General features: G+C 46.5%; 1 protein-coding gene across 1 annotated transcript; it reads left to right on the forward strand.

Annotated features, from left to right (window-relative positions):
- Window positions 1–1,095: 1,095 nt before the first annotated feature.
- Window positions 1,096–27,677, forward strand: LOC135826504 (signal transducer and activator of transcription 5B-like). The gene is made up of 27 exons (XM_065339115.1): window positions 1,096–1,603; window positions 1,699–1,795; window positions 4,532–4,594; window positions 5,925–6,020; window positions 6,660–6,734; window positions 6,910–6,991; window positions 7,591–7,658; window positions 7,952–8,047; window positions 8,547–8,698; window positions 9,071–9,122; window positions 9,841–9,944; window positions 10,919–10,987; window positions 11,451–11,516; window positions 11,861–11,899; window positions 12,935–13,034; window positions 13,867–13,917; window positions 14,114–14,194; window positions 19,685–19,777; window positions 20,242–20,386; window positions 20,589–20,632; window positions 21,015–21,109; window positions 21,580–21,722; window positions 23,235–23,304; window positions 23,611–23,705; window positions 25,046–25,160; window positions 25,506–25,593; window positions 25,850–27,677. The coding sequence occupies exons 1-27, from the start codon at window positions 1,476–1,478 to the stop codon at window positions 26,204–26,206; spliced, it is 2,664 nt and encodes an 887-aa protein (XP_065195187.1). The 5' UTR covers window positions 1,096–1,475; the 3' UTR covers window positions 26,207–27,677.

Here is a 27,677-nt window from a genome sequence, read left to right on the forward strand (position 1 = left end):
ACAAATCCCCATCTAGTAGGGCGCAGTCACCCAGTTTCGGTGGAAGTGCGCGAGTTCGATTGGGATTCAAGTAGGAAGGGAGCGTCGCAGCTTCCTCGGACCAAGACCATTCGACTCAGCACCCAGAAGACTACAACTGGTGAAAATTTGATTTTAGGGTATACTTCCCCTTTAACGAGGGACGACCTGTAGATATTTGGATCGTTGAATTTGAGCTAGTTTTGACCGAGTTACGGCCAGTTGAAGTCTCACAGTCGAGTGTGTAGAATTCTACACATTCAAGTATGGGTCGGCTCTCAAAGGGTTAAGAAACAGATAAGCCCATGGGCTTATCCGCGGGATTCTACGGTATTCCCAAGGGTATGTTAAAGACATGCATTCTACAGAGTACTTGGATTGACACAGAAAATCCCTACGTTTTTACGTATGGCACATACATGTAAGTTAACAGGTGGGCCGGGTTGGAGGGCAGGATTTGATAATCCAAGCACCCTTGTTTATCCAGCAGAAAATGCCTTTGCAAAAGGTGCCGGATTAGAGAAGGACGTCTGTATAATTAACTCACTGCGGGCTGGCGACCAGCCCGGCCGTGCACATGTTAACACTCTCGGCGGACTAGCCCGCTCGCTCTAGTCCGGGCTGGAGTTGCACATATAATAGGCCCCTAAAGATAGCGATACTGTAAAATAAATAATTTAATTTATTGACATTTAGGGCCCGTCCGTGACCCATCATCAGAACGATCCCTGAGTATACTGGTATACTATTGGTAAGGAAATTGGCAACTTTGTTGCTGGGCGTGATTTAATGTTCGTCTCCTTATACATGTAAATCCCTTTTGTCAGTTTTGAACCAGCATGATAAACGAGAAACCACATATCGACATCTAGTACAGTCAGTGCATTATACATGTACAAGACTTACAGTGAACGGCTGAGTAGTTGAGTTGATGATTGAATTTTGTCCAAATTTGGTGATCCCAAGCGTCCTCAAACTCGAAGTGGGTGATGCCGGTGGACTCGATCGATGGGTGCATGAGGCCATGATGTGATGATGGAGTCAAAACACCAGAATGCAAGCTTGAGGACGATCGAGGTTGAGCCGAGGCCAGTGCCCACTCACTCGACTTGTGGGCCACTGCAATGGCCTTGGAGTGACCGATACGTCATATCTGTCAGGCATTGACGAAGACAAAAAGAAAGTGAGTCACTGCGGGACTCCCCTTCACCAGGGCATGCAGTCTTGTACAAATTTTCTACGACTCGTAGATCTACTCTCGTCGACGTCCTACGACAAGCTTGCAAGCTAGCTACGGTATGATAACTGGATTTGTATCGTGGACGTGGGGATATCACCTTCGAAAAGGCTTTCCGAAGATTGTCGAGTTGTGAAGAGGTCGTTCTTATCTGTCAACCTGTTGTGAGTACGAGAATCACCAGTACAGTGTAGAAACTGTGTTTGTCTTGTGGCAACCCATGGCTCAATGGGAAAAAGCCCAACGTCTGAGTGGAAAACACGGGCAGCTGCTGCGTGAGTTATACAACACCTATTTTCCATTGGAGGCTCGTCATTATTTTGCTGAATGGCTGGAAAGTCAATCTTGGTGAGTAGTCTTGAGTGTACAACTAAGTGAGATAGATCCACACGGGAACAGCGGTGCCTAGAAGACTTTTTTCGATGCGATCTTTGTTCATCCAGGGCTGATATTGATCCAGATAATAATCTCCATGCTGATGCTGCTAGTCAGCTCTTCGCACAATTTTTGGATTTGATCGATGGAAAAATTCAAGAGGAGGTAAGTTCGAAGGAAAATTGTGCTAACGCTGGCACATTCTGATTCGTCTGAACGGCGAATGCAGTAACCATCCTGCATATACACGTACAAGCTGCTTCGAATGAGTATGAATGGGGCTCCACAAGGACTGTCATCACATCATTGACAATTCTGAATAATTATATACATGTAATTTCATACACAAATTAGTGTAATTACACTATGGTTGATAGGAACGGTAAGAGTATCCATGACTTGTTTATACTTTTGTTGATACTAAGGTCGCATTCACACTACTTGAAAAAGTGCGTTATAGACCATTTTTCAGGCCATTCTCCTTGGCAACCCGGGTAGTTTGGCACGAAAATATAAAATCTGAAGAAGGGCCGAGGCTTCCTGCAACTTCATCTGTGAAATGAATTCGGGTGGACACGCCCATTCCCATAGCGCTGCACATCCAAACCAGTTCCGTTATTTTACATTTCGGCACTTGGCCAGCGTCAGGTAAGAAGAGTTGTAAAATAATGGAACTGGTTTGGATGTGCAGCGCTATGGGAATGGGTGTGTCCACACGAATTCCTTTCGAAAATATAAAAGTTGCTTGAAAGGTTTCCGCAACTCCGGTGCCCCTGTACAAGGTAACTTTTTCTTTCAGGCAGAAGTCAACATCAGGAAACTGGACTTGCCTGTAACAGGAACAAAAATCTATCTACAAATCCAATTTTTGAAGAGAAGCACAGCTTGTCGAAGTTCGAACTATTTGTAGTCTCAAATTTGTACTTTTATGCTGTCAAATTTTGAGTGTACAATTCGGAAAGCCTCTAGGCAAGGTTTTAGGAAGCCAATACACTAGGACGTCTCTTATCCGGGCACCTTGGGACCGGGCACTGCCCGTATCTTGATTTACCCGTATCTCATGATAACACATTTATCATACCGGTATCATTTTTTGAAGAAGTTTATTTGGAACGCCCATGTTCAAGATGCAAAAGGAACCCATCGATAAAAATATGTGGATTACGCCGGTTGGCAGTGAAAAATGAGCACTTCCACATCTGGGAAAAAAAGTTCAAACCCCCAAATTCGAAGTATTTGTGCTATAGGAACTCAAGCTGAAGGTGCCCGGTAGAGAGACGTGCCCGTATCTGAGGCGTCCGGATAAGAGGCATTTAAGTGTATATTCATTGTCGCGTTTTGCCAAGTGGAAACTTGTTTTGTACACGGTGCAGGAAATTAGTTATTCGATATCACCAAGAGTATATAAACGAGAGTGTGCAGCTTTGCAGCTGCTGGTCTGGTCCACGCCTTTTCAGAACCCATGACAGGGTTCTAGCTAGTTCAAAATAGTAGGGGGGGGGGGGGGGGGGGAGTGAAAGAAGGGCTGTGTTCAATGCTGTTAGTGCAGCGAACTGTTTGTTAGTAGTCCTCTCGGTTGTGTACTGGGACGTGATACCGACAGGAGAAAGCTGGAGTGCGGAGACACCAGCAGACAAGCGAACACAGTGACGAACAAAATGCTGAAATCTTGGTTGGGACAAATCAGACGTTCAGCATTTCCCCCAACCAAGGACCATGTCGTTTGCTCTTTCCACTTCCTGAAGATGAATGTGATGCTTCCTGGCGACTCTCCTATCTCTCGTAACATCTTCTGAAGCCAGGTGCGACGACGGGTGGTGGAGATTGACGAATGAAATAATGTCGTATGTTTGAAAGTTTGCTGAAAATGTCTCAGGAGAGACGGCGAATTCCAAGCATCTTGTCCTGGAGGAAACCATTTCCTAGGCACAGTCAGCCAAGGGAAATGCATGAGATGGGCGATAAATAGTTCACGGGCACTAACAGCATTGAACACAGCACTTCTTTCACATCGTGAATACAATAAAACAATTGAAAATGACCAATTTCTGCAGTGATCGACCTTCTCTGTGGAGGAGCTAAGCCTTTCATACGTCATCACTGCGCTGGTCGCTATGGCAACGTGAGCATACAATTGGCGATTTGGCAAGTTTGGCTTATCGTATGGAAGCGAGAGATATGCCATTCGAACCGATATCAAATTGTCTTTCTTCTGGACCCTACTCGAAAAATCGATGCACTTCCCCTTTAAGAGGACCTATTACCAAGAGTACATAACCCCCCAGAGTGTGCAACGCCTGATCCAGCTCTGCATAGGGTCTTGGTCGAACGTAATCGGATCTTTGCGTCATAATATCGTACATATCTGAGGGGAACCCGGGGAGTCGCGGGTACTCTCGGATCAAAAACACTGGTGCCCTGCCTCGAGACCGGCCTTGCACTGGTGTGGAGTGTACACATGACATCAGAAGATCCGATTCCGCTCGACCAAGACCCTATGCAGAGCTGGATCAGGCGTTGCACACTCTGGGGGGTTATATACTCTTGCTATTACGTGTACACATACAGTACATTCTACTGATCCGATCCTTTGGGTCATCAAGGCAAAAAAGCATAGCGTAGGGCCCTGAGCTTCCAAGCTCTCTCGTTTGCGATTAGTGGCTACTGCAGTATGCTAAAAGAATATGGCATAATGGCCAAGAAAGGAAAATGTTTCCATCAAACACAGAATATCTAATTCCACATTGTACTTGCTGATCTTTGAAGCGAGCACTTTTTTTGCCAATTTCTGGTAGGCTGTTTGTCGCCACATAGGCCCTGCTAATATGTGCAGCACAGGTAACTAACTTTCTTCTGCTGCCCCCCCCCCCCCCCCCCCCCTCATTTTGTGTGTTTTTGCAGTGTGTGGACAACAATGCCTTCCTTCTCCGACATCAACTGGACAATGTGTGTGGCTCGCTACGGGTAAGAACTCTCAGCATTGTTTTGGTGAATTTATGTAAGATGGTACATACGCGCAGGGGCGTACATAGGGCGGTTCCCGGGATGCCCGGGAACCAGTAAAACAAATTCGATATGGGTACAGAGAGTTTTTTGATCCAGGCCCAGCGCTCACAGACTCACAGTGCAAGTGCATGCAGTGCATGTCTGGAGTCCGCCTGCCGGTCCGAGGACGGTGACTAGCCCAGGTGGGAAAGTGGTGCTGGGAGTGGGACACAGCGTAGATCTACTGAACTGGGCCATGCCTGAACCCATCATGGGTTCAACAAAGTCTCTAGTCTAGTTACATCGCCGGATTCCTCGATCTCAGAGTCAAATTTTCTTTTGGAGTTTGTTTTGACAAAGTTGGTCGTGTTCTGACGATGCTTTCGAAAAATGAAGAGTCGACATCCAGAGGGCCAGCGCTCTATTCAGAGCTATTTTGAGCTGCAGGCAAAGTGTGTAGCCAGTGCTAGTGGCAAAGGTCAAGCAATAGATGAGAATGCAGACGCACCTGACGTGCAAGTGAAGTATGCATGCAACGAGCAGCGCTGAGGAAGAAATCGTCGGCGAAGCTGTAGAGCGACCGTTGTTGGAAGCTGCTGGATCATCCAAAACTTACTTCAATGACATGGGAGTGTGTTGGAAGGGATATTCTGAAAGTCGACGTCCACAGTGGAATCCAGTCCCCCGAAATTTGCTGGACACGGAAAAGATTTCCGTCATCGACAATCATTGTGCGCCACCGCAGGCGAAGGATTTCATTTCCTGTGCGTATCCAGATGGATGGCAAACAGCGCCGCTTTCAACTATCCTTGTTGGAGGAGTTACCCTGGATAGTCTTTTGACAGGCATGCAATGGTGGCTTCTGCTTGCCCTGTGTGATGTTTGCTCCAGATGATTCGAAACTTAGGCAGCTTTCAAGACTGCATGCAATCGTCATACTGAACAAAACATCCATAAAACGGGGAAACGTTCAGTCTTTTAAAACCATAAATGCGTAGCAATGACATCGTCCAGCAGCTTGTGGATGTCACCCAGTCTGAGGAGAATATGCAGAAACTCTGTGGGGTACGAAAAACAGCATTTCAATTGTGTGTAATGGTGGTTCATCAGTTGGCATGGGAACCACTCCTGGAGGCGAGCGGCGTACGCCCCTGTACGCGTGTGTGCTTTCTCCCCAACTAAGAGGAACATGACAACCAGGACTTCTACTCACTAACATGACCAGCGGGAGAATCCAGCATCTAACTTAGTCCTGCAGTACTTAAGTGGTGTGCGTTATTTGTTGTGTCCTCTGCTTTCTTGTGAGCAGCAGCGTTATTCCTCCAATCCATTGGAGTTTGCCCGCATGGTGAAGCATTGCTTGAACACCGAAGCAGAACTCTTGAGACTGGAAGAGAATGACTTTGTGAGTGTCCAGTGTTTTCACCTGGCATTCCGGGCTAGAATTAGAGCATTATGTGCACGTGTGTGTGTGTATATGTGTGTGTGTGTGTGTGCGTGCGTGTGCGTGCGTGTGCGTGCATGCATGCGTATGTGTCTGTACGCGGGTGGACGCTCCCGTCCACACATTCGTGCTAGTTCCCATAGTTTGTCTGTCCACCAGAGCAGCTGTAACCTATCACTCAACTCATCTCTCTCAGCACTCACAGTATCCCGCACACTTCACCTACTGGCGTGGACATGGAAATCCGGTCGAATGACCAGCGCCGGCGCCGTCAGTGCGTACAGAACGTAACTCGTTGCATGCGACGAGGCATCGAGCTGAACGCACTAGACGCCTGCTGTGAGGTAAAGTGGTTCGCAGCTACAACCGTATGCGTACTCACGGCTGCATCGCCAGCACCCTGGGGTCGCTTGACCTCCGACTGGATTTCCATGTCCACAACAGTACAAACTAGCACGTGTGTGTCTACTTCGAGTGTATACTATACCTGCATGTGTGCTTGGGTCTGTGCAAATCCCAGCACTGGTTCATGTTCTTATTTTCACTATGTGCTTCTGTTTTGTGTAATGCCATTGTGGTGTTCCTTCTATTCTGATGCAGACTTCTGGTTTCGACGTGTCTCCTCACCAATCAAGTATTGATGCTGCCATTCATCGACTCAGATGTTTAATAGAGGTATGTGATGTGTACAGTGTACACTGTGCAGTGTGCTAGTGTCTTTTTAGTCTCATTTTGTCCGAATCAGCTTCCATTGCTGCATGTTTTTCAGTTGCTTTTTCAACCCTGATTGTTTGTCCTTATAGCCTGTTTTGCTTTGCTGCTGCATGGCTAACCTGTGTATGTTGTACAGGAGGTTGAGAATGATGTGAAATTGCTACAGCAGAGACAGGAGGCAGTGGTCATTCAGACGCAAGAGCTATGGAGAGTCAGTTGTAAGTTGGTGTGATCGATGCTGTCGGTGACTTCCCAGCGCATGTACCGTAGTAAAGTGCCGCCGATCTCTCTCTCTCTCTCTCTCTCTCTCTCTCTCTCTCTCTCTCTCTCTCTCTCTCTCTCTCTCTCTCTCTCTCTCTCTCTCTCTCTCTCTCTCTCTCTCTCTCTCTCTCTCTCTCTCTCTCTCTCTCTCACACACACACACACACACACACTCCCACGCACACTCCCACGCACACACTGTGTTGCTTCGCTGCTGGTTTAACAGCAGGGGCAAACAGAGTCGCTTTACAGAAGTAGTAACTAGTGAGGCTTTATGATATACGTGGTGCAGTGCTTGCTTCCCTCCTTATTTCATGCACTGGCACAGTACACTCGGTCCTGGGTATGTTTCTTTGCTTTGGTAGGGTACATGTGAGAGGTGTAGTGCATCGCTTTCTGCTTTTGCGACCATGCGTGGCTTGGGAGTGCTGTTACCGGAACCAGGCAGCTCTGTGCTAGGTCTCTACCTGTACACGAAGCTATCTTTGCTGCTGCTGCTGCTGTCATTGACTTTTGCTACTGTTGTTGTGCTGATTATGACTTGATGTTTGAGCAGCTGGCTTGACTGGGCTCCAGCAGCAGCCACAGGGTCCAACCTCGCCTGACCACGCTCAGCAATCCCAGGTTAGTCCAGTCAATATTTTTGCTGCTGCTGCTGCTGCCGCCGTGTTTCTATGTACAGTGAGTTAGCGGCCACCAGTGAATGTGGTTCTAGCATGCCCATGGTACAGTACTGGTTCTGGTACTGGTACATAGTGGACAACACTTACTCGGCACCATTACAATCATACTGCTCCACGACCATGTGGCTCATATCATGGTAATGTGTTTCCATGCTTCATTACTGCTTCACAGAATGTGAAATCGTTTTCAACCTGAAGTTTAAAATGTGTGTTTGTTGGTATGTTGTCGTTTAGTTGAACAAAGATCAGATCCGTGGCCTGTGCAAGATCAAGACTAAACTTGAAGAGACATTGATGAAGGAAGCCGACTCCCTTGTTGCTGCCAGGAAGGTAAGAGAAGTGAGAGAACCCTGTGTCTGATGACAGGCTGGAGTTGTTGGTGAGCTGTGTGTGCCTTCTAAACCTGTCTCAAGTGGATCTTGTTCATTGTTCGCCTGCACAATTTCTTTCGTTAGTTCTGGTGAAGCAAAGTGTTCACAGATTATTTTCTGTACATTCCAGATCACTGTTGGTGGTCATAGTTGTGGTGGTGGTGGCGATGTGGGCGCTGTTGGCATTGCTGCTGCTGCTGTTGTTGTTTCAAATCTTTATTCTCACGATAGCTGTTGTTGTTGTTGTTGTTGTTGTTGTTGTTGTTGTTGTTGTTGTTGTTGTTGTTGTTGTTGTTGTTGTTGTTGTTGTTGTTGTTGTTGTTGTTGTTGTTGTTGTTGTTGTTGTTGTTGTTGTTGGCATTGCTGCTGTTTGTATTGCTGCTGTTGTGCTGTTCATTGCTGCCATCATTGTAGTAGTTGCCAATGTGGTATCTGTGGCTGTTTTTGATCTTGTTTAGAACTTGTACATGAAGTCTGAGCAGATGTTAATGGAGTACAAGAGCGTACAGGACACGGTGTTGGATGATGAGTTGATGAAGTGGTCTAGAGCGCAGCAATTGCATGCCGTTGGCGGGCCACCGCCAGGTCCTCTCGACCAGCTTCAAATTTGGTAAGTAGATCCACATGTGTGTGTGTGTGTGTGTGTGTGTGTGTGTGTGCGTGCACGTGCGCGCATGTGTATTATGTGTGTGCCTGTGCCTGTGCTGTTTTCCGAATGTCGGGAAGGTGTTATTCTACCAGCACTATTGCTTGTGTGTGTTGCTTTTATTTACAGTAGTGCCGCAGTAGATAGTCTAAACGGTGCCTAATTCATTGTTGACTACGTGTTGAGTGTACATGTACGCACATACGGGGTCATGGTCAAACATTTGTAAGGTTTTCCGATTGGGGCTTAGCTGTGTGCCGTGTTCTTCACTGGGTACCCGTAATTACACATGTTGCTTTGTGCCCTGCTTCATTTCGGTTCACTGCATTTCTGTAGGTGTCAAGAATTAGCTGACATCATCTGGAGGTGCCGAAGACAAGTGCAGCAGGTAGGCTGTTTTCATGTCTTTCCGAGGCTCAGCCCCTGTTCTCGGTCGCTTGTTAGCCACATTTAGGCCGTCGGTAGTGCACGCTTTCAGACTGGACATCCAATTTATAGCCCGCTGCGCCAGGTGGACAGATATGATTGTTTGTTTCGTTTCTCTTCAGCGTGCCCCTCACATATGCACACACACACACACATAGTTGTTGTGAAATTGCATTTATCTGTTGCTTTGAAGAATAATTATGGAGGTTCAGTGTCACGATTTTTGCATTCAAGTTTGTGAACGCTTCTTGGTTCGCGAACTGGAATGTGAACGTTCACACGGTTTGTTCGGAAAATCGGTCAGAACACGAATCACGGATTTGTGTCAGGACAGCCATAAATTTTTTTCGTTGTCTGTATATGCCTTGATTGTATGTCCTGTCACCATTATGCAAGCGCAATTCTGTTTATTAATCCTCATCATTAATAACTTCAACTTGCATTGGAGTGTGAACTCAAAAGTGAAATTTGTCTTGTTAAACCTCTGTATTTTGTGTGCATGGGTGTATGGATGTGTGTGTGTGTGTTTGTCTGTCTGTCTGTCTGTCTGTGTGCTTGTCCGTGTGTGCACACGTGCATGTGTGGTGTGTGTATCTGTGTGTGTGTGTGTGTGTGTGTGTGTGTGTGTGTATGTGTGTGTATGCATGTTTGCTTGTTTGCTTGGCTGCCTTCCGTTGCAGATGGAGCATTTGAAGTCTCACTTATCGGTTACTGAAGGCCCTGATATGGAGCTGAATGAGTTGAATTTGAATGTCAACAATCTTCTGTGTATGCTAGTGACAAGGTAAGTGTTTGTGACATGCTACGAAGGCTAATCCCTGTGGGAGTGAAGTCTATGCTGTGACGTATTGTCAACAACAGTACAAGACAGTGAAGAGTTTCTTGCACTATACGGAGAAACGTGATAGTTGTGCTCACACACAACGTCTGAAAACGTCAAAGAAAGGTGCTGCGCTTTCAAATTTCTTGACTTTTGGATAAGTAGTTTTTATTTCAAGTTTATACAGGCAAGGAGCACTCTTATTTCATGCAAAGCCGGGATGAAAGCGCAGACCTCCAACTCTGATGAATGGCTGTATTGTTCTTCTTCGTGAGAGAGGGCCATTTTTTCCTCGCCTAGGTACCTAAGTTGTTCAACATTTCCGCCCGATGGTCACGCACCTCGAGTTCAGGCAGGCCCGGCTTCATTTGAACTATGTTTCGTGTCCATAGCTGTGGCATCTGCCCCCTCCTCCCCCCCCCCTCTTAAGGCTGCATTCAGAGTTTGAGACCTATCCGCGACGTTTAGGTTTCATGCATGCTGTTGGTTGCTTGACCCCATGACCGCGTGTTTTGGTTGCAGTGTGAGCGCACCCTAACTAGGGCGTTATTTATAGGTGCTGTGTCACTCCAGTCTGTTGTACAGCTTACCGGTATTTTGCATTCACACACTCCTGCCGGTGTTGTATGTAGGTTGACTTGTGCATTCTTAGCCCAGTTACTAAAGTAGAATAAATTGTTCCTCCTACATGATTATTTATAGTCCATATTAAAACCAACACAAGTGCACATAACTTATGCCCAGTTTTGTCTGACAGATTGCTTGATTGTGAAACCTAAAGCGACTATGTATTTGCCACTCTATGCAATTGCTTGCAGTAAGCTTGTTGGTACTCGGATAGCTTACACTACTACTTTCAAGTTCTGATACATCGCTGTCAATCGTACTTCAATGAAATATTTCATTTCTGCTGGCACTGTCTTGCGTTCCATGTACAGAACATTTATTCTTGACAAGCAGCCACCGCAGGTCTTGAAAACGATGACAAGATTTGGTGCTTGTGTTCGGTAAGATGCTAACCAGCTCTTGTACATGTTTTGACTTTCGAGTTTTAGTGGAGATTCAATGGGTTTCAGTGGAGTTTCAGTGGAAATTCCCTTGGGTTTCAGTAGGGATACGGTGGAAATTCCATTTGGGTTTTGGTGGTCAGTGGAGATTTGCTAGAGTTGCAACTCCTGTATCATTGTGATAACTACAGTAGAATCTCCCTCATAAGCTCAGCAGACATCTCTCATCTAAGGACATCTCCATGTTGAGCGATGTGGACGCATTCGTACCATCCCGGCCGTTCCCAATCAAGTTGTAATAACCTCTGTATTCTGGACACCCCCTATTCATTACAGATATGTCTGACCCTGTGTGTGTGTGTGTGTGTGTGTGTGTGTGTGTGTCTGTGTGTGTGTGTGTGTGTGTGTGTGTGTGTCTGTGTGTGTGTCTGTGTGTGTGCTTGGGCATTGTTTTTGTTGATAGGTTACTGGCGGGTAGTAAGCTGACTGTGTACATGAACCATACAGAGGTCCAAGCACACATCATCAAGTAAGTAGCAGATGAAAGGGAAACTAATCACTGATACCAGCTATTTCTCTATTCCCTGGATCTCTCCTTCTGCTGCGCACATGCTTATAGTTATACTTGCCTGGGTGAATCAGCACATCAATGGAGGGAAACCTTATCGCTCAACTAAGAAAAAGAAGTTGGATGCTGTCATTTTTACAAATTTTGTCTGCACATTGCAATTTGAGTACCAGTAATTACAAGAACTCTACATTGTTTCACAAGATGGACATGTTTGTTCATGATCTTACTAGTTCTCCCCTGTGTTGTTTCTATGTGTATGCATCTTACTAGTTCTCTCATGTGTTATTTCCATGTTTATGCAGTGAGAAGCAGGCTCGCAATCTGGCCAAGGAGAACACTGTGTACGTTGCTCTTATACATAGAGAAATGCATGATAGTATGCCCGTGCTCGTGCACTGCTGGCAATGTGTCTTAGTTTGTCGTTGAGTGGTGTGCTGGTAGCTTGATTGTGCATGTATGCACACACACAGATGTGTGCACTGTTTGCATATGAAGAATTTGATTGCAAAATGCGGTAAGCGCCAAATTTGAGAAATTGAGATTTTGAAATCAGTGAAATCAAATGGTCAAAGGGCGCCTTCAGGCTAAATTTCACTTTCAAAATCCAACTAGAACTGCTTCAAAACTGCCGGCCAGATATGGGTTCAGAATTTAGATACAAATCATGCATAACATGAATTGGTTTAACTTTTTGGCCATTATCCGAAAGGTGATGACATGGACATACAGCGGTTTACAATCAAGCTCTTCATATGTAGGTGCATCTCGACCACTGTCCAGGTTGATGGCTCTCTGTTGTGGAGACTGGGCCAGCCGGTTTTCATAGATGTACATGCACCTCGGGTATTTGGATGGAGAGCCAGGGATAAGAATCAAGAAGAAAGGACCAAAGGTTGAAATGTTATCCACTGTTGTCCAACAATGACACGTTGAATGTCAGTACCACAGCAGTCAATATTGTGCTATTGTGCTAACTGTTGCACGTTGTGACTCACCAGTAGCTAGCTTATTATTGTCAGTGTTGGGCAACTACGGATAACATTTCACCCTCTGGTCCTTTCTTCTGGACCTCTGGTATTAGTAATATTTCCATCATCATCGGGTATTTATACTCTGATATATTGGCTACTCAACTTGTGCCTTGGCTCTACACTACCACAGATAGTTGTACAATGTCATGTATTTGTCATGCCTGCATTGTCTGCGCCAGGTAGTTCAGATCCTTGCAGACCAATGTATTGTTATGATGTAGTCAGGTACCATGCCTGTAGGGTGGAATGCTTCTTTTTTTGGTGGCAAACTGCAGTCTGTATCATTGTACATGTATGTGTGTAGATTTATGTCTATGGATTGGGCATTTGTTTTCATCTTATCAGGCCGGTGAAGGCGGAGGTCAGTGGTGAGATTTGCAATAACACAAAGGTGATGGACTTCAACAAGTCGACAGGAACCCTCAGTGCCGAGTTCAACAATATGGTATGCACAGTAGCGGAGGCGCAGTGGCCTAGACTGACTAGATGACTACTGCACACCTGACTTTTCATTATATGGGACACTGTGTGTACAGTGCTGCCCATTGAAATCCGACCATGCGAGTCCAATGTCACGTAGAGTGCTGTGCAGACCCAGACCTGCGAACACTGCAACTGGGTGGTGCACTGGTGCAAGGCGCAAGCTTGACTGACACAATCACTTTTCACTGAGCAGCATTGTAGTAGGATTACCATGCAAGTGGTACCCAGTCATTGGCTTACACAGTCATCAGCATGCTGCTTCTTGAGATGCTTACCTGGTAGGGCTGCCATGCGGTAGGGCTGCCATGCCGGGAAATGCCTGTTGACTAGAACAGATCACACCCACCAAAGCGTGGCAGCATGATTATGTGAGAGGTGATCCATTGCAAACACTAGCCCATCAAAATAGAGCATGCTGGGAAACTGGGTCCTGCCCTGCTTACAACCAGAACATGTAGCCATAGCAGTCTTCAGCTCGGTATTGAAGAGAGATGATGGCTTGCATAGGCAATGGGCATTGCACTATCACAACATTACACTGTTCCTGTACTTACCTTGCCAGTACATCTACTGTAGGTAGTGCATTCTTTGTAACTCATAATCACTGCTTGTCTTTTATGAAGTTTTGTTATGGCTGTTTTCAACTCTGGTGGAGACCTTCAGACATCTGAACATGACAACGGGAGGCTAGTCTTTTATTCTGAATGTGTTCATCAAGTGTGAATTTCAATGTCTGCTGCTGGTGTGCCTGTTATGACTGCAACTGCTGCTGCTGCTGCTGTTATTGTGATCAGTCTTTGAAGCGTATCAAGCGACCAGACAAGAAAGGACCGGAGCATCAACTTGTAAGCATTTTGTACACTGTAGTCTGGTAACATGTATGCCTCTGATGGATGTTGTGGGTGGATGCCGGTGGGTGGCAGGGGTACCTGTACTTTGAAAGTGGATACATCTGGTTGGTGGTACTGAGCCATTTTGGGTGCTGGGTGCCTAATGTGTTGCATCATTGTGTTTGATTGTGCGTGTCTCGTTTTGTTACAGGCTGTCACCGAGGAGAAGTTCTGTATCTTGTTCACTTCCAAATTCTCCATGGGCAGTGGTGAGCTCGTCTACTCTGTGAGGGTGAGTTACCGGTATCTGAATACAGTCAAACCTCGTTAGGACGAACTTCAAGGGACTGAACAAATTTGTTTGTCTTATCGGGAGTTCTTCTTATCCAGATCTGACAAAAAAATCGATACGCACATCATATGGACTGTATTTACGTGAAGGTGCATGCTGTTGTACATGGGAAGCATTTTATTCTTAGCATAAGCCAGAAACAGGTAAGTACAATGGCAATATGCAATGAATCATGACTGTGCTGAAAGTTCGTACAACACACTGATTATTTGTTCAAAACATGCTTGAAAGCAATTTGCACTGCACTGTACGTACGTACGATATGGCTTCGACAATTGAAAAAAAGAAGAAAAAAAGGCAGCCAGCGCACCCTCGTGGACCGAAAGTTCGTACTACATGTACATGACCACACTGATTTTGTTCAAATTACACTTGAAAATCGTTCGTCTTTGCGAAAGTTCGCTGTACAGAAGTTCGTCGTAAACGAATAATTTTGACTTGAATTGATGCCTGGCCAACCATAGGATTGGCCCGAGTTCGTACTAATGGAAAGTTCGCCTTATCAGTGTTCGTCCTAACGAGGTTTGACTGTAGACTACAGCACTGTAACCCCTTACCTACTGCATCCCTCACTTACCAGTCAGCCATTCATTTGCCCTGTCATCTTTACATCTCCCCGTCTGTTGTGATAACAAGAAAGGTTGTGGCAAGTCGTTTTGCTTGTGCCAGTGGCATCCTTTCTAATATTCAGGGTCAAACAAAGATTTTCAAACACAAACTAAGGTGTATTTGGTACCAAACAAAAGTCCTTTTGCGAGTTCCACGATGATATCATCGCGTAACGGTCATTTTCAAACCTAACGGGTGTCCTTGACATGACTCGAGTTGGAGAAGAAGCTGAAGTGGTTTGATTTTGTTTGATAGGGTGGTCGTATTTTGACAGCATGCTGTAGTTCTGCGTGGATCTGTGTCCTGTAAAAGCCTGTCAACAGTATGCCTTATCACTGCTGTGTCACCCAGTGTGTTTCCAACAGCGGAAAGCCTGGAGACGACGCAGTCACGTTCCACAGTTTTCCTGACCACAAAGACCTGAGAAAGCGTTGGATCGCCAATATTCATTCTCGTTCTCACTCTTGAGCAAATCCATTTCTGCTCTCAGCATTTCAACACATTCACAGTGCTGGTGTTCAACTAGTACTACGTCTGAGGAGTCATCTGCAGAAGGGACGTGGCTGTTGCAGCCGGGTGATGACACTGGAGGCGCATTGAGCTGATGATGGCTTTGGCTTCTTTGCCGAGGGCAGCGCGTGTCTTTCTGCTAGTGGCTTGCGCTTAGTCACTTCAGGCCGAAAAGCGAAAATCGTAGGTATATCAGTCGGCAGAAGCCTTCGGCGAGTTTGTTTTGACTTCTTCTGCTCGGACGGTCGCTTGTGTGCTCCTGCCACCAGGTCATCAAGAAACTTTGTCAACTCTGAAGGCTTGACGAGACGCTTGTTTGGTGGGATGGGGTTATACACGGGTTTACGCTTTGCAGACTGACGCTTGGAACCAAATGCAGCCTTTGTCAGCCTGACGTCAACAATTGGCTGAGGAACGACTTTCCTAGGCCTGGGTCGGTTCCACCTGCAAAGCCGGGACGTTGGGGAATCGTCAACCTCCTCACGTAGCCCAATGCGCACATACTCCTCCAGTGCATAGAGCAAGGCTGCAATATGGTTTCACACACCACCCAACCCAGCAGTACATGTGCATAGTGCAAGGTTCACCGTGCCATCTGGACGCAGGCATAGCTTACACTTGTAAATTGCATCTAAAACGCCCATGGACTGCCTGGCTGCCACCAGTATAGACTTCTCGATAAAGTGATTGTACTATGAGGCAAAGCTGACCGTTGGGAGCTCGTTCAAGCTGCACTGCCAACCCGACTCGGGAAAGGTAACAGAACTATCAAGATTTACGGCTGGTATCCTGCCTGAGTCTGCATCCTGCTGAAGCCGGTGCCGCCTGCGCTCTATATTGGAACCATTGTCCGGATCGATAATTTTCTTGTCCAATCCTTCCTTGAGATAGTCTTCAACCCTGTTACACCAAGAGAGACATGAAGAAAAGATAAATGCAATTCGTAGTAAGTTGTAGGGCTGCGTTGCTTAATTAATAACAGCAAGCGAAAGGTCGCCGGGAATTGAAATTATTACACTAATGCTCAACTTCTTTGAGAAGTTTCTTCATATGATCATCTCATGCCGTCCAGTAAAACTGTCTTAGTATGAAATACGACACAGCTTCTCCACAGTGACAAGTAAAATAAATAACTGCTGTACCATGCAGAGCACCAGAGTTGAGCATCGTGAATGGCTTTCTCAAATGCTGTATTATTATTATTATTATTATTATTATTATTTGGAAAGGATTGGGAGAACTTCAAATTCAAAGGATCAGTCGGGGAAGTGAACTGCCTGAAAAGAGAAAAAAACGCCAGAGAGTGAAAAACTTGTCAGCGCCTTCTAGGTTCAGCCTGGTCCCATAGCTCAGTGGGTAGAGCATTGCTCATGACAAGCAGGGTCCCAGGTTCGAGTCCTGGTGGGTCTGGCGTTTTTTTCTCTTTTCAGGCAGTTCACTTCCCCGACTGATCCTTTGAATTATTATTATTATTATTATTAAAAGCATGTTCGCGTAGGTGGCGGGGGTGCCACTTTCGCTTATGCTATTCAGGATTGATGTCTGAAGAGTAATACGATACAATGAAATGACAGAAGTGACGTCAACAAAAGCCGTTAGCAACAACACCAATATGACTAATGGAAAACTTCATCCAAAGTATAAAATAAAATAGAATATGCATACAACATGTCTGGTCAGTCCTGTTAGGTGGGGCGGGCTCCACGCCATGCCTGTCGGTCCGCTGCCATTGTGCGGACTGCGTCAACATCTAGCGGCTGGTGGAGGGTAAGTCCATGCCATGATAACAGTTCCGTCTGCAAGACCGTTACCAAAGTCGTCCGAGGTCGACCCCTGAAGCGTTCAGTGCCCTCGTCGTTGGCCAGGCGAAGATACATATCCACTGCCAACTGTGGAGGAGCAGTTGGGGCCAAACGAAAGATATGGCCAGCGAGACTGTAGCGCTGCCTTGTGATCATCTCGCTGATGGGGACAGCTCCGCAGCGCTTATACAGAGTGTCATTGCTAATTCGTTTAGGGTATTATGAACAGCGCAATAATCAATATTCACAAGGAATGCCCATGAATCGAAGGGCTACGGTATGTATTTCGAATTAAATCTCACGAGACGCACCACGGCACGCCAGCCATCTTTTTTTAAAACTCTGGTACGTGCAGATCTCTTGGCCTACGACCACTCAGAGAAGCACCGGGAACGTCTTCTTCGACTAAAGAGTACAGGTCCTCCATTCTTCCACCGACGACACTGGACTGGTTCAAGAAGTACAATTGTGACTTTGCACAGCCATCCGTGCTCTGAATCAGTCAAAAAATCGTGACTTCCACGGCTCCAGCTCATCGCCTACACAGCTGCGGCACTGAAAAGGACAACAGAGGTATCGAAACCTACAGAACACGGCTTTGCCAAGAACCAAAGAACCAAATAGCCATAAAATATTCTGCAAAACCATCTAAAGTAATACAATCGCCTAATGGCCAAGATTCCTCAACACCCATTAGGTTCACATTTTTCCGTTACGCGTGCTCAATGACGTAATGCTCAAAAGGACTACACAGAATACCAAGAGTTCATACCCCCCCCCCCCCCCCCCCCCCCCCCCAGGAGTGTGCAACCCCACTATGGGTACTGCAGTGCTGCCAAATAATTTTCGCCCAAAGTCGGACACCCTTCCTCACCAGATACCAAGGCTGGCCACATGGTGCGAATTTTTCTCCTCAGCAATATTTTTTCCAGAGGATTCAAGATATCGGCCAAAATACCATGAAAATTCGCTTCGTTGCCATAGTAACCGATATGGCACCCCGACGTTGTCCTGAATTTTGTAATGATGAGTGTGCTCACACACTGTACTTTGCACTTCCACACTGCCAAGCGCGTTAGCCTTTTTAGAAGCAAATGTACAGTGATTAATTTTGTGCCTTCGTGCTGAAAAGTGAAAAAACAGGACTTCTGCATAGAAAAGTACTGATCCCTGACATTTTTGGCTGCTTTTCGGACGTTTCCTTTTTCGGACCGGTTTTCGGAAGAGCCTTCCAAGATCAGACACTGTCCGAAAAATCGTACGGTTTGGCAGCACTGGTACTGTCCCGACAGAATTTCAAGTTGACATCCTTTTTATGATGCAATGCGCACTGCACACTGCACACGGATTATAGGACGAATCCGGAACCTGTGGAGGACCAAAGCCCATCTGATCCTGTACAAATTATTGCAAAGGCAAACGTGTGATGCATTGACACCCGTACACATGTTGTAAGTCACTGGTGCAAGGAGCTTTGCATCATAAATAACTTGAAATTCTGTCGGGACAGCAGGGTATGTGGGAGTTGCACACTCTTGGGGGGGGGGGGGGGGGGGGGGTTATGTACTCTTGAGAATACGGATTCTAGGTTCAGCCTGGTCCCATAGCTCAGATGGTTAGAGCATTGCTCATGACAAGCAAGGTCCCGGGATTGAGTCTTGGTGGGTCTGGCATTTTTCTTTTCTTTTCAGGCAGTTCACTTCCCTGGGTGATCCTTTGAAACACACACATGTATTATGCTGAGGGAAGTACCAGAACTGTGTGTGCACGTGTGTGTCCACGTGCGTGTGTGTGTGTGTGTGTGTGTGTGTTGGAAGTCTACCTTCTTGCCAAAGCATTTGGAAGTTTGGACTAGTTTCGGCTCCACAATCCAGTGTGTCGTTACTATAATAGCTTTTATGGCTGAGGTTGTTGGTATGTCTGTTGGCTCTGGGTTCCCAGTACTCAGTAGCTGAGGCTGGTTCGTAAAGTAACTCCAATTTCACTTCAAGGTACCAGTGCATCTAGTGTCTGCTTCTACCAAAGCAGCGTGCTGTCTATACTGGTTACCCCAGCACGTGTAGGGTGTGCATAGGTAACTGTCTTGGCCGTTTTATGCTGATGTACTCCGTGTGGTGTAGACCAGGTGTGCATTGGTGGTCGATTCACATGGCTTCGCCATTTGTGTGGATTAAACAGTTATCTGGCGCAAGTCTTGATCTGTCTCATTCAGATCTTGTTCGCTATCGTTGCTATAAGAGAAAATCTGTGGGTGCACATCCAGTGCATTTGCAGATTTGCGTGCTTCTCTTGCGACGGGCGTATACATGGTACATGGTGTGTGTTTGAATCTGGTTGTATACTGCTGCCAGTGAAGTGCCTACTTTGCAACACAGGCTAAGTTACTCGAAACCTATTCCAGTGAAATGGTTCATCTTAAGGTTTACACTTTCACTCTATCACATCTTGCATGAATGCCTTCCTTCTGTCTGTGTTTCTTTCCCAAACATGTATTATCTCCTATTGCTAGACGATATCCTTGCCTGTGGTGGTGGTTGTTCATGTCAATCAATCGCCAGCAGCAGAAGCCACCATTATGTGGGACAATGCCTTCTCAGTGCCTGTTAGTGTTCGCCCCTTTCACTTGCTATCCCCCATTTCCCGTGTCTGTTCTTCTGCCTGTCTGTTTTCCTCTTGTATCTTAGTCATATGGTTGAGTAAGTACATGTGGGTAACCTCATCAGCAGTTTGCTTGATGGGTTGATAGTAACTTGATACTAGTAGTTGCGCTGACTAACGGGCACAGCATTTTGACTGTCACACAGACTTGGTGGACGAACTGTTTTTGTGGATGGTATTTGAAATTGTGCAATGCTAGAAGTTCTGTTAGCGGCACTTTAATGGTTCCCTGCTGCACCAGTTCAGGGACTTTCCCTGTTTGCACCACCTGTACTGCTTCTCAACCGTTTGGCTGTCTGCATCTGTGCATAAGTAAAGCTAACATGTCGATATCTGTGCAGTTATAATCATGTACGGATGGTGTGCTTGTGTGCTTGTGTGGCTGCGCGTTTGTTTCTCACAATGTAGGGCCGTGATCCCTTTCTAGTGCCGGATGCTGTCTGCTGGCACCGAATGGCTCATGCGCTCAGTTTGCGCTTTGAATCAATCAACCAGCGTGGCTTGTCGGACAGCTTGCTCTCAGTGGTCTTCAGCAAAGTCTTCCCTGGGCAAGGTAGCATTACATTCTCCTGCACACTTACTACTTACTACACATGCAGTGCCAGTGTTTGTTTACCATACCAACTCTTTGGGGGGGGGGGGGGGGGACATCATCGGTTGTGAGTGTGTGCTGATACTGTTTTATTGCCTTGATCTCAATGTTCTGGCATGTACTTAGGCTGATTGTTGTTTTTGGGTGTTTTCTACTGTCTCAGCTGAAGATCTGTCAACATCTTTCTCGTGGGCTAAGCTATACAAGGTGAGTAATTTACTTGAATGTACATGTAGGGGTTAACGGGTGTGGCGGGTACCCTCCGGTAAATCACATGTTACGGTGTACTGTTGGTGAACGCGTTCCAGGGTCGATTGAGTGTGCATTTGCACAAGGTTGCCGAAAGATACCATAAGGCGATCTTGCTGTCCCTCGTACTAGTATTCGACAGAACTAGATCTTGATGGTCTCCGCGACATCGCCTTGCGGAAGTCTCATGAGCGTGATCTGTTGAGGCTTCAGAGTGGTCCCGTAGATGTGGAGCGTGGGTCGGCCGAGCTCGAGCGCGGGCTGGTATGGCTTCAGTCACTCTACAACCTGTGGACCTATATTCTTATCTTATCATGGTTTTGTTGCTTTCCCATTTCAGGAGCCATTGCCAAGCCGATCTTTCACTTTCTGGGAATGGTTTTATGGGACGTGTGATCTGGTGAAGCGACATCTCCAGCAGCAATGGCAGGATGGGTACGATTGTGTGTGTGCACGTATGTGTGTGCGTGCGTGCGTGTGTGTGTGTGTGTGTGTGTGCGTGGTGTGTGTGCATGCGTGTATCCGTCCCTGATGCCGTCAATTCTTTTTCTGCAACTGGTCCTCACCACTTACTGAGGTATGGCGAGCCCTTTTAAAGTGGGATCATTTCAAAGTCCACCCAGAGATTTGGGATTTCAGGGGGTGTCGGCCGTTGGGCGGTTCAATAGCCAATTGAGTCATCTTTCCAAAATTCCTTTTGAATGTCTCTCCCATCTCCCGGGGAGACCCATGTGGCCAGTTTTGGCAGCGAGTGTGTGTGTGTGTGCACGCGTGTGTGTGTGTGCACGCGTGTGTGTGTGCACGCGTGTGTGTGTGCACGCGTGTGTGTGTGCATAGGTATGTGAAATGTCCCGTGCATAACATGTACATGTGACTGTGGTTGTGTTTGTACTTGTCCTTCTCAGCCTGATCGCTGGCTTTGTGTCACGGCAGCAGGCGGAAGACATGCTCCTGTCTGAACCTCTACACGATAACTTCATCTTGAGGTTTAGTGATTCAGAAGTAGGTGGCTTGACAACAGCATACAGCATGGTCAACCCAAACACAGGTTAGTCTGGCACTATACACGTGCATGTTGTATCAACTTCCATGTATATATAAGTCATGCATGTTGTATCAACTTTCATGTATATATAAGTCATGCATGTAGACGAACGTAGGATTTAGTCACAGTGCGTGCAGTTCTTTTTCTTGCTGAATGCTCTCCGAACCAGCCTGTACCGTGGTTTCCAGAGATATTGGCATACAAGACATGCTGTTCCATTCAGAAACACGTTGAATGTGAGGCTATTTCCAGCCACAAGCCATAATCGCTAACAGCAGTACGGTAGCAAATTGCTTTCTACTTCAAAGTACATGTAGTATACTTGTCGTTCCACGTGAGAAATATAGCAAGTTGCACATTGATCATCAATGCCATTGGGTTCACTTTCAAGTGCCCTTACTACATACATGATTGTGTTCAATACCATCTTATCAGGAGGTCAATGCACAATGTGCTGTCTTCATTGGTTTCTTTCTCACTCTCACTCACTCGCTCACACACACGCACGCACGCACGTACACACACACGTACACACACGTACGCGCACACGCACTCTCTCTCTTTTTTTGTTTTGTTATCTTCTATCAAGCTATTCGATGTGGGTATCGAAAAATGTACAGTCAAATCTCGTTAGGACGAACTTCAAGGGACTGAACAAGTTTGTTTGTCTTATTGGGAGTTCTTCTTATCCAGATCTGACAAAAAATCGTTATTCATATCATATGGGTTGTATTTATGTGAAGGTGCATGCTGTGGTAAATGGGAAGCATTTTTATTCTTAGCAGAAGCCAGAAACAGGTACTTTCAATGACAATGTGCAATGAATCACGACTGTGCCGAAAGTTCGTACACCGCGCTCATTGTGTTCAAAACACGCTTGAAAACAATTGTCACTGTACGTACAATATGGCCTCGACTATTGAAAAAGAAAAAAGAAAAAAAGGCAACCAGTGCACGCACACGCTCGTGGACCAAAAGTTCGTACTACATGTACATGACTATACTGGTTTTGTTCAAATCACACTTGAAAATAGTTCGTCTTCGCGAACGTCCGCTGTACAGAAGTTTGTCGTAAACGAATAATTTTGACTTGAATTGATGCCTGGCCAACCATAGGATTGACCTTAGTTCGTACTAATGGAAAGTTCGCCTTATCAGTGTTCGTCCTGACGAGGTTTGACTGTACACCGCCAAAATAAGTGATCCAGGTGCCGAAAATGTTACTTACTCCACTGAAAATAAGTGCATTATGGTATTGGTTGTGCTGGTGTTGGCTACTTTGCTAAGAGCTCAGCTGCCAATCTACAATGTAGTTCAATGCCAGGTGGTTGAAGTCATTTTTGGCCAATGCCAGGTGGTTGAAGTCATTTTGGCCATTGTCAGGTGGTTGGGGTCAATTTAGGCCGATGTCAGGTGGGTGAAGTCAACCTAGGCTGATGTTACTGGCTTGAGGAGCATTCCAGCTCTCAGCACTTTATAGCACTCTTCTTTCTTACTTGACCGTGTGATCTATAGGTGTTCGAGAAGTGTATCATCTGCAACCTTGGACTGCAAGGGACTTCACTGTCCGAGCTTTGGCAGATCGGTATGTATCTCCGTTAGAAGCGCATTTCGAATGGCGTTGCTGCCTTGGCTGCTGCCACTTCTGCTTCTGTTGCTTATTGTGTGGCTCCTACTGCTATGTTGTGTGTTGTGTGTGTAATTCTCTACATTCAATAACTGTATCAACCTGCTGACAGCTGGGCTCGCTCCCCTGTCCACGAGCGGTCAGCCATTGCTGGTTGTTACACTGTGCGGCAAGGGGGATCACCACTGTAAAAGAAACTACTTTGTTTGGTAGAACCCGTGCTCCATGCTATTTATTCTTGTTTTCCTGTGTTTCTTTGTGCAGCATCCATGATTTGGCTGAGCTTCGGTGTGTCTATCCCAACGTGGATAAAGATGAAGTGTTTGGCAAGTATTACACTCCTCCAGCTTCTTCTCAAGGTAAGTCTTCGTGGGTCTCACGTACCAATATCCATCTCCGCCTCGTGTTGGCACGTTATAATGGGGAAAGGCCCGAGATATGGCATATGATATGACCTCATTTTTTAACACAAAGTGACAAAAGAGTACCGGTAGTAAAATTTTTACTATAACTCGCCCACATGGTGCCCAGTATACCTATTACTAGGGAGTTCAGTTCCGGTCACTGAAAAGCGAAAAGTGCAGTCACAGCTCGCCTGTACAAAGTGAATGGGCGCCTCGTGGCTGCAGTTCGAGATGCAGTTCGCGGCCCGAGTATCTTCTCCCGCGGCCTTTTCGGCCTTGTCGATGCTATTTTTAGGTAGCTGAGGTCATTACCTTTCCAATGGTGCCACACATGCCATGCTTCCAAAGAATAATGCCTCTGCGCTTGGCGCGGGTGCACTTCGAAGTACTAATTTCGACCAGATCCGTACTCGGCTTCGCGAGGAACACCCGATTTTCGTGTTCAGCGGCCTCGAATTAGCCTAAACCAAGAGGAATCTACAACATTGAGGCTCGCGCTTTATCGCCGTGGAAGGAAAATGATCACAGAAACCAGCCCACGGGGATTTCCTGGTGGTAGACGAAAAAATCGAGTGAACTGCGCGCACACTGGTAGAAGCACTGACGGTGAAAACGTGTGACTTGTGCAAGTCGGCGCGCACGGCATGCGTGCACACTGCATGCATGCACACATCCTGTATTGCCATGTATGCACCAGATAGTGCAGTGCTGGACGGAAACCACACGGCTCCCATACATACTTGCATTTACTTCTGTGACTACTTTCTCCCCCGTTTTCCGATCTTCAATCGACTATAACTCTAGATTGCCTTGGAATTTTGGGTTCAAATTTTCACAGGTTGTTTCTCGATTCTTCCCGGTTTAGAAAAACTAGCGTTTTATGCAAAACTCGCGAATTTGATTTTTCAATTGAACTCCCTACTATTACCAAAGTGCTTGTAACATCGATGTCCCAGATAACTGAGGTATGAGTATCCTATGACATAGTATACTCATTGTTAATGGCCTTCTAGTCACTACCAGCTTAGGCGCCTGCGTAAATGGCATGTTAGCGCAAGCACACACACACACCACACATACACACACACACACACACACACACACACACACAGTGACACACACACACACACACACACACACACACACACACACACACACACACACACACACACACACACACACACACACACAGTGACACACACGCACACACACACACGTGCGGCCACTGCCACTGCAGAGCTAGAGTTGAGTTGTTGATGCGTACGTGTGTACGTGTGCTTTTTCTCTTCTCGCAGTGCCGAAATCATGTAGTGTTATAGGCTCAGGCTATGTGGCCACACGCATCATTGTGGTAGCCGAAACTGGCCCACGCTCATCTAACGGCAGTACCTCAGCCAGTATGGACTGTGTGTAAGTGTTTCTTGTGATGCTGTCTCCCAGTCCCCAGTTGTTGATGTGGGCTCTGTTCATCATGTGTTGTTGCTGCTGCTGCTGCTGCTGCTGCTGCTGCTGCTGCTGTTGCTGTAGTCACTTGGTGATTTTACTATGGTTACCCGACGTTGTTGCTGCTACAGCCGATTATCTCGAGTAATTTAATAGGATTTCTTAACGGATCACATTTTAGATTGTGCCGATGCGCCTCAGTGAAAGCCAGCAATTGCCTTGCACTGGGATGAGTACAGACAGGCAAGCATCTTTCTTGCACTGACCACTTGTGTTGCCGCTTTGTTTGCTTACCGGCTGTCACCACCGCAGGGCCAGTCCAGCATCGGTGTCGTCTGCTGTTGGTGGCAATGGCAAGATGAATGTTTCAAGTCCTCCTACGCCGTCTGCCTTTACTGGGGTTAGTTGTGTGGCTGTCATGGTTCACATGCATTCACACACAGCTCTCACAGTTCCCACGGTTGAATTATACACTCCACTTGTGCATGTACACGCCAACAGAAATTGCTGTGAGACACACACAGAAGAATACTCGTACTTCAAAGTACACTGCGTATCTGTATGCTATGTGACATACTGTGTATCCGTGTCTCTTGCTGGCTGTGTGGGTGTGTTCCTGGCGGTGGTGCTGGTGATGTCGGTGTTTGTTCCTGTAGGAACGAGGTGGTGCAGCATCAGAAGCAGCGAGTAGTGGAGCACTGGCAATGATGTCATCCTATCCGCCTCACTCCACGCCGTCAGTAGCTGTGACATCATCGGCGGCGAGTGTGCATAGCATGTCTCATGCTGATGTTGTTAGTCCTGCTGGTGTTGTAGTGCAGGATGCCAGTGCGGCTGTTGCTGCAGCCATGGGTGCTATGGGTGAATTGATGCAAGCCGAATCAGGAGCTAGTATTAACCTGAGCGATGTACTCAACATGGCCGGTTTGAACGCCGATACAGCTGCAGCTAGTCATCCCATGGGAGCTGTGGATTCTATTGAGGATCTGCTCGACCTCTACACACACGACTAGCGCACTGCAATGATCAGCAGTGAGTCGTATACACTACACACTACACCAGTTGCACTGCTGGTGCTCATGTTGCTGGGTTTTGATTTGGTGTGGCAATGCATTGCTCGGATGTCTACTCACGGACACGTGTACTCACAGCGCGAGCGGAGATGTGCACGCTTAGTTGCTGTACAGAGTGGTGTATGACCGTATGCTTGGCGTGTCCACTGCCTGCTTAGTTGCTGTACAGAGTGGCGTATGACTGTGTGCTTGGCGTGTTCACTGCCTGCTTAGTTGCTGTACAGAGTGGTGTATGACTGTGTGCTTGGCGTGTCCACGGGCTGCTTAGTTGCTGTACAGAGTGGTGTATGACTGTGTGCTTGGCGTGTCCACGGGCTGCTTAGTTGCTGTACAGAGTGGTGTATGACTGTATGCTTGGCGTGTCCACTGGCTGCTTAGTGTACTACAGCCTGTAAACAGTAGTAGCATGTCCAGAGCTGAACCTCTATTGAAAAGTGCAGTGACTTCCGTGCAATATGTGTTGAAAGGTACAACACTTTAAAGCCTGTATTAGCCGGACAAGGTCGACCGACATGTCAGCCCCCCCCCCCCCTTGATTTTGTACAATTATTTAACCCCAGACTCCTTGCATTGCTCATTGGTACATGTAGTTGCTTGCGAGCAACAGATGTAGTTTCTTGCGAGCAACGGATGTAGTTTCTCGAGCAACGGATGTTGCATGTACGTTGTAGCATAGCTGTGCATATGGCATTGCAAGACACTCCCGGTGTGTGTGTGTGTGTGTGTGTGTGTGTGTGTGTGTGTGTCTGTGTATGAAAGGGAGAGAGTAGTAGTAGTAGTAGTAACTTGTGTTATTCGTTACCAGTATGCTTGCCTGCTCTGCAATGTCTAGCTGTATATGAATGTGTCCATCCGAGCAGCTTGTCTTGTCTTGTTTCTCTTTGCTCTCAAGTCCCTGGTGGACACTCTTTCTCCTTCACTTTCTCTCTCTCTCTCTCTCTCTCTCTCTCTCTCTCTCTCTCTCTCTCTCTCTCTCTCTCTCTCTCTCTCTCTCTCTCTCTCTCTCTCTCTCTCTTTCCTGGACTGGCATGTTCTTTGTGGACCTGCCCTCGGAGTCCTTGTTTATTTTTTTATCAGATTCACTGGTACGTGGTATGGTGACATTGTCAATCCATGTGCATTGTTATATGCTGTTTTTACTCAGAACCATCTCTTGCTCTAACACTGCTGCCTGATTTTTATTTTCATCTTATAGTTGCTATTACATGTAATAGTTTTACACGTCTCTGTTATGATCATGCCAGGATTAGCCAAACGCACTGTATACCGGGTGTGGGCAGCGAATGAGTTTCCTTTCCTGCCCACGTCTACTGTCACTTGCAAGTTGCAACTAATATTACTTTCCATCGTCAGTTTTTAACCTTTAACATGCCTATTTGCACCAGCATACAACCGCACCTCTGTTTGTGTG

This window comes from Sycon ciliatum, chromosome 1, assembly GCF_964019385.1.
Source record: "Sycon ciliatum chromosome 1, ocSycCili1.1, whole genome shotgun sequence".
Lineage (NCBI taxonomy): Eukaryota > Metazoa > Porifera > Calcarea > Leucosolenida > Sycettidae > Sycon > Sycon ciliatum.